This window comes from Perkinsus marinus (genome assembly GCF_000006405.1).
Source record: "Perkinsus marinus ATCC 50983 genomic scaffold scf_1104296961438, whole genome shotgun sequence".
Lineage (NCBI taxonomy): Eukaryota > Perkinsozoa > Perkinsida > Perkinsidae > Perkinsus > Perkinsus marinus.
Window position 1 is genome coordinate 7575 of NW_003205746.1, and position 7701 is coordinate 15275.

Consider the following 7701-nt stretch of genomic DNA (forward strand, 5'->3'; position numbering starts at 1 on the left):
ATGTGACCAGACCATGCGGGCAACAGCTGAACCACCGCTTCTTCGACTCGCACACAGTACACTTCTAGAACGTTCCTCTGAGTGAATGTACAGTACAAACAACCATGACCGAATGCTATACTCCCATTAGAAACAGTTGAAGGGATGCCTTTCACAGCAACAACACTAGGCGCTCTACTTTTCTCGCCAACATAGTGTATCATCAATCTCGTATTGTTATCATATAAAACCAACAGTCTGTCACCATCAGAGTCGTAAACATAAAGACTCCCTCGAGCGTCACAGCCGGGCTCAAGGACAATAACCTCACCCTGATGATCGACAGGCCATAGGATGATGTCATCCCAAGTAGCATGCACTCCCAGTAGAGCGCCTTTTCTAGACAGCAAGAATTCAGGCTGTTTCGTGAGTGTGACACGTTCTCTCGGGCAGTCCAAAGAGTACCCACCGGGAGGTATATAGTCGCGAATGCAGGCCTCCAGTTCGGCGATGGGTCCACTAGTCTTAGAGTTACAACCCCAAAGGTGCTCGATCAACCTTAGCTCGAGGCTTGCTACTTGAGAGTCGCTCTTCATAGGTCAAAAAAGAGTCCGTGGAAACTAACTGCAGCAGTCTTGGAATATACGTTCACCAGTTATACTACATTGCATATAAAAATCTACGGGAATCTCGCGAAATTTTCTCAGAATTTTCATTCTGTCACCAACGAACGTAGTTGACCATGTGCATGTTTTCCCGCCACACTCAAATGCCGAATCATATCGATTTCTGTTGCCCGATACAAGACTCGATCTTCGGACCCTCCCAGAAGGGTATCATGTACGCACATAGCGCGAATATCAACGACGGACGAAGCCCTACTGCACAAAAGAGTATGTTAGAAGGCATTCATTAAAAGTAGGAAGATATGCACATGACCAACAACTACATGTGTTGGCGACAGTATGAAAATTCTGAAAAAATTTCGGGAAATTCTTAGCCTTTTCTGAAAGCTTTCACCGAACTCGTACGTGAACCTCTATAATTAGTTTTAGATATCCCCGAGCTCTGCTGAGGAAGGCGAACACATCTCCCTCCAACGCTGATGGAAAACTGCGCGACATCCCCCTTTCCGACCTCCGCCATAGCCCAACACAAATCGATTCAGTCTCGAGCGTAATACTACACGACTAAAAAACTTCAAAGGGCATCCTCACCAACTTAGTTCACAAACAAGTCTAGCAACACTTCCGCCGCTATAACAATTATCGGCTACAGTTCATAACCAAGAAAATTCACACAGCTTTTGCAACCTGCGGGCTTCGCTCCGCCTTATTAACCATTGGAGGAGTCGTCACCACATCAAGAATAGGATCCCGAACCACTCGCGGGGGATGCTGGTGCGCTTCTGGTAGGATCTGTGCTGGGTACCGCCTCGAGAGCCCCGCTAGTTTCTCAGCCTCTTTATCGTCCTCAGGTCTATGATGCTGATAATGGTATCGGTAATCAGAGCTGTGGGGATCGACGTTCGACGGAGCTGCTGATTGTAACATTATACATGTGGAAAACTTCTGGTCGTACCTGAAACACAGTGGATAAAATTCACAAGTAGAGACCACAAAAATCTCGGTAATCTGTCCAGACCCCCTCAGGGGACAAACACTCACCGAGAGGTAACTGTCGCTAATGTAAGGCTCTCGGCCGTCACCTCGGCCAAAGGGGACTGGAAGGATCGTGAGGCATCGTGGAAGACGTGTGTGCAAACCTAAAAGGCCTAGGGACTGAACCAGAGCCGTCACCAATTTTCCGTCCTACAGCGTGCATCGCTATACTAGGCAGTGCTGGTGATATCATCCCATCGGGGTTTCGAGTTGCCGCCAGAAACGCATCAGAAGCTGAAGCTCCAGCGGCCACAGGCTGTTGGATCTACGTGGTGACACCAATCATCACCATCACAGGCCGTCCCCCCTCACCTGTCCACGCTTGTGCATAAGCACTACAGAGGCTGTCTTAGAGGCCGTGTCCGGTGGTGCCGCGAGTAACGAAGATTTTAACAGCAATGAGGGGGCTATCGGCGGCTCTAACACATAGAATCATTATTCCCGACCTGTCGGTTCAGTACACCATACAATGATCTAATACTAGTTCAGCTGATTATGGTATGAACATGTAAAAGGTATATGGAGAAAAGACACCCAGTGACTGAGTTGAAACTGCCTGATTCCTCCGCATTACCCTGACTGTTAGTGCTGCTCGACGGCCCCATGTGTGAACCCGGGCCGAATGCTACTGCTGGCTCCGGCGGCAGTACCTCCTTAGTCCCGAATTCTGCATCTTCCTCAGGTGTTAATTTCACATGAGGAGCACTCTGGAACAAAATCATCCACTCACAAACCTGCCGTCGTATACTCACCCCCAAAGGCTGCGGAACATACGGGCGATAGTTAGTAAGGTCAATGTAGTTGAGCATCGTACCATCGTCCTCGTGTGTTACTGGTTGTTCCGACGCATACTTCATCTCGCCGTCTACATCAAATGCATACTGGTGGAAGCCTCGAGGGACCTCTACTATCTAACAACACCGAATCACTCGGCAGTGGATGAGAAACCTTTCCTCACCTGATAAAACTCCTGCCCGCTCCTAACCATCGGCAAGTGAGTTTTCCAATTATTAAATGTGCCCACCAACGACACGCGATGACCATCACCATTCCATCGGAACATTACTGGTACCTTAGGCCCTCCCACCGGAGCACCACTCGGTGAGGGAACCTGTGCAGGAGCTGCAGGGACATTTTCCCCGGCATGGTTAGTGGGAGGTTGGGCAAGGTCACCACTAGGACGTGGCACCGAAGGAGTACCAGGCCTGGAAGAAGGCCTCAGATTACGTCCTAGTGCGCGGAAACGACCCACCTCGGCCTCTGATGCTGAGGAGGAGTATGCTGCCGCTGAGCTCTGCTGTGTTGCATCATCGTTTCGTCACTCCTTGGTCTGGTCGCCCGTGCGGTGTGGCCTTGCGTTCGTCCAGAAGGGTGATTTCCCATGGAATTAGTTCAATTCTACTACGCATGGTAGAATATGCACATGTGTTGGTAACAATATGAAAATTCTGAGGAAATTTTGGAAAATTCTCGTTAGTTTCTGTACATTTTTCGTATGTTCTCCCAATTTCCTATATAAACTCCTACGATAAGTGAGGTCAGCTGAGGAAGGCGAACATTTTTTCAACACTGATTTTACTACATCGCGAACCACCCAGAGAGTAGTAAACTGTCGGGAGCGTGGACTTACTACGGAGTTTATATGTCACTAAGGGTAATCCCTAGAGGGCTGAGATTCAACCCTCACGACTTGTTGATTCCAAGCTAAGTCCGATACACATGTTTTCAGAGAGACGATTCAGTTCTGCTGGAGAACCTTCCAGGGCTACTCGGAAAAGTAGCTAGCTCCACAATGAGGGAATTTCCACCAGCATTACGCGGAGGTAGGAAGTCGTATTCATGGACCTGTGCTACTATGGACTAACAGGAGTACAGCGTGTAACGGTATTCGGCAAATAATAAATCACTTTAGGAAAATTTTCGCCTTCAAGACGATTCGAGGCTACCATAGACAGTTTTCGCTCCTCTTTTCCTGGCAGCGGGTCGACCTCATTTGAAGAGATCATGCTCAAGCCCTAGCAGCTATACCTAGCTACCGGAAGGCATGTGATCATACCTAGCTCAACTAGATGTAATCTCCTCAGTTCAGGAGAGATCACTACCTAGTACAGGGCCTTACAACCCTGTGGGGTATTCAACCATGCACTAGGCATCCGTCTCACCCTGTTGAGCTCTTGATATACTTTTCTCGACAATCACAGTCAACAAAGATTGATTCCCTCCGATGATGATGAGGATATGTGAGGGAGAATGTTCTACTTCAACCGCGTCACAAGGACGGTCGGTCGCATAGACGAAACCGTTTTGTCGAAACATTCTCTTATGTGATGGTCATATGTCGGCGGTCCCAGCTGCGTGTAGGTGCCAACTTTATTTCAAGTACTACTTCCACACATGCGACAGATCAGTGGTGAAAATCTCGCTCGCCCACCTAATCGATTTGGCACGTAGCGTACTTAAACTTTGTCAGCAAGTCCAGACGACAGGTAATAAGGGCAAGGATACTTGAATGCCTCGTATTATGTATGAGGTTGTATCAGACTGAAGTCGTACGCTTTCCACGTCCTCATCTCTGGAGTGCCTCGATGCATTGGGTGTGTCGTTTTCAGTAATCAACCATGGCGGTCAAGCACAACAACGTTATCCCTAACATCCACTTCCGCAAGTACTGGCAGAAGCACATCAAGACCTGGTTCGACCAGCCCGCCCGAAAGCACCGTCGTCGTCTCACTCGTCAGTCCAAGGCCGCCGCCGCTTACCCCAGGCCTTCTGCTGGTCTCTTGAGGCCCGTGGTTCGTCCCCCTACCCAGAGGTACAACTACAAGCTTCGCCTCGGTCGTGGCTTCACCGTCGAGGAGCTCGCCGCTGCTGGTATCTCCGTCAAGCTTGCCCCCACTATCGGTATCAAGGTAATCACCACCCCTGCAAGGCATTGGTGTATTACATTCTCTCGTTTTAGGTCGACAAGCGTCGTCACAACAAGTCCGAGGAGTCTCTCGCTCTTAATGTCGATCGCTTGAACCAGTACAAGGCCAAGCTCGCTGTCTTCCCCAGAGGTTCGAAGGCCAAGAAGGGTGACACTGCCCGTGCTGAGCTCGCCAACGCTACTCAGAACACTTGCAAGGTAATCGATCAGCCTGTAGTCGTACATGCATCGGGCTTGCCTTTTTCAGACTATCATCCCTGTCCCCACTGCTCGTGTTGTGGAGCATGCCCGTGCCATCACCAAGGCTGAGCGTGAGACCTCCGCCTACACTACTCTCCGTCAGTCTCGTATCACCAAGAAGATGGCTCCCAAGCGTGCCAAGGCTGCTGAGGACAAGGCCAACGCCGAGAAGTAGATTTCAACAAGGGCTGGTTACTGATGATGGTGTTCACAGGGGCTTATACTAGGATGTGAATGTCGCTATAGGATCGTTGTCGATCTGTTTGCTTCTGGACCCGCCATAGTACTTCATGTATTTTGAGTTCATTAATTCAGCAGTAGCTATGCCATGTTTTGGATGGTGAAAGAATCTGGTTTGTTCGTGGGCAGTAACATTTTTGTACGATTCTTTATAGACGGTGTTACTCTACGGTATGAGTAAAAATGGTATGGTAATTTCGCTGCATGAAACATGGTAATCTTCGATTCCCCTCTTGTTTCACCGCTTCTTGAGAGGGAGGTAATTCGACAATCTTTAGCACCGCCAAATGAATAACCCTTAATAGCAGAAGAGAAAACGAACAAGTGCAATGCATCGTTCATAAACTCACAGAGAAAGTATTCACAACACAACAAGGGATGAATTCAACTGAAAATAAAATCAATCGCATCTTCCACAGTAGATATAGTCAAGTCCTTCGCAGCAACGACCTGATAGTAGAATCATTACCCTTACTCGAATGCTATGTCAGTGTAGAATATGGTCAGGCACTGGCACTATCAATTGCAGTTGATATGATGACCGAATGAGATGATCTCATTGAGATGGTATGATTCCACACCCGTAGCTATTATGAACATCCTACGATTTCAAATGAATACTATCGATAGTATTCATTTGAAATCGTACATTGTATCAACGATCTATTGTTAAGTGTCACGGAGTGTCTAACCGTCTCACCCTGTCAATATCATGTTGAGAGACTCCCATAGTCTTCAGCTGGCTTATCATATCCTGCATCTGCCTGTCTCGTCCCTCTTGCTGGGATGCATCTCTGTTGGACGAGATGAAGTAATATCCGAACAGTAACTGCACTTACTGCCGCTCCGGAGTGTCCGAGCCGGTCTCGCTGTCGTCGGTTTCATCTGTATAGCGATAACCACATAGTGGATCGCATTCCTGCAGGCCTTTGGTCCCTCTCTTCATGAAAGCCTGACATAAGGATATACGCGAAAACCTTTTCTGAGGGGAAAAATGCCCAACCCGAGGATCGAACCGCCAACCTATTCCGAGATACACAAGACGTTCTGGGGTTGCGATGAGGACGATGGCGCCGACATTGGCTGACGCGAGGCAGAGGAGAAGAAGGGGGACTTGAGCCAAGATGGCTACGGTTAGTGACAAATGAACTATAGCTACCTCGAAGTAATCATGCTCTAAGTCCCGCTATGTGGTTGCGTACTACTAGAGAAAGCGCACGCCCTACACCCTTACAACGTTGGTAGCTTGGGGATCATACGAGTGTGTTCGAAAATCAATTTTGAGCATGTTGTTCAGATGTCGGTCATTATTCTCCAAGGAACTAGTACTCATCATAGACGATTACCTTCAACGCCTCCGTCTTCAACCTCTCCGCGGCGAAGTCGAATTCCTTCTGTGGGGCGTCCAGTAGTGGGTCGAGAGGCTCGAACACCTACACAGATATGTCGATTGAATCTACTTATGCGATCAATTACTTCAACTAACTTTGTGTAAACAAAAGTTCTCAGTTGTAGTCGATGAGCAGGGTCAGGAACCTACTAGAAAGTTTTGAATAGCAATACAGCTGTCGCCCTATGAGAGCAAGCCATCGCAGCAAAAAGAGGTAAGCCGTCGAGGCCTAGCTAGAATCAAATCGCTTCTACTGATTCACTCGAGGATTAGCAAAAGTACTGAAAAAAACAATGACTTTTCTCTTACTTGTCTCTTGTCAGGCCACGTGTCATCCTCTTCCACATTTTTATCTCTACCACACTTGCGGCAAATACTGTGCTGCTTGTAGTTGAGATAATTACAATCTGCTCCCCAACATTCCCACTGTCCTGGTTTCAGCCTGAAACACGTGCTATCCCACAGCTCAGTCACAGATTGGAAAAGAGTATGTAGTTTGCATATAGTTCATAGCGATCATGAGCATCCGAGAGATATGTACTCGCGATTGCCATGGTCATGTTACTCACAGAATATATGTATATCGCTTCGGGCATGTTAACGCCACCAATTCAAGTACAATTCGATTCTACGGTGATACAAATAATCAGACATAAAAGTTCAGCAGATGCGAATAGGAAGGAGAGAAAATTTCATCGGCATCGTAATCATCATTCACAAACCCGAATCCCTAATAAGTCCTTACCTCGGTCGGCGGCCATTCCTAATTCTGTTATTGATAGTGGAGCCACACGACTTGCATGCAAACTCATAAACAGCTCTATTGCAACTCTCACAGAACCACCCTTTGTCGGGACTCTCCGCTACGGTGAGGTTCCCGCCTGAACGATGTTTTCCAGTGTGAGGCGGAAAATAAGCCTACGTCCAATATCAGTGGTGTCCATTCCTGTTGGTCTTGAGTGAATCAAAGTCTCAATGTTCTCAGAACCTAGCAGGTGACCGATGGTTTACATACTACTATACACTTCACCCACCAGTGTTAACCTCAACCGTAACTTGTTCTTTCCCACAACTAGCACATAGCACAGCAGTACCAGAATTGCGAATACCACAATTCGGGCATTTCCAGAATCTCCCACGTATCGGCGCTTGGTCGGAATCGGTTGTGACGGACGCTACACCTTTCATTCCAGCCAGTAACTCAGCTTCCTTTTCGGCCCTCTGCGCACCGGTGATACCAGAAACGATCGTGCCTATCACGGAGG

The 7701-nt window shown here is 48.0% G+C and overlaps 2 protein-coding genes across 2 annotated transcripts; one reads left to right on the top strand and one right to left on the bottom strand.

Moving 5' to 3' along the window:
* Positions 1–1184: 1184 nt before the first annotated feature.
* On the bottom strand, positions 1185–3023 carry Pmar_PMAR019561 (5-amp-activated protein kinase , beta subunit, putative; the record flags this gene model as incomplete). Its single annotated transcript, XM_002772282.1, has 8 exons — positions 1185–1560; positions 1647–1744; positions 1795–1905; positions 1953–2059; positions 2215–2347; positions 2393–2551; positions 2599–2845; positions 2893–3023. The coding sequence occupies 8 exons, from the start codon at positions 3021–3023 to the stop codon at positions 1275–1277; spliced, it is 1272 nt and encodes a 423-aa protein (XP_002772328.1). The 3' UTR covers positions 1185–1274.
* A 1223-nt stretch (positions 3024–4246) lies between these two features.
* Pmar_PMAR019562 (60S ribosomal protein L13, putative) lies at positions 4247–5092 on the top strand. Its single transcript, XM_002772283.1, has 3 exons — positions 4247–4549; positions 4600–4764; positions 4814–5092. Exons 1-3 carry the CDS (start codon positions 4259–4261, stop codon positions 4979–4981), a joined length of 624 nt encoding a protein of 207 aa, XP_002772329.1. The 5' UTR covers positions 4247–4258; the 3' UTR covers positions 4982–5092.
* Positions 5093–7701: the final 2609 nt, after the last annotated feature.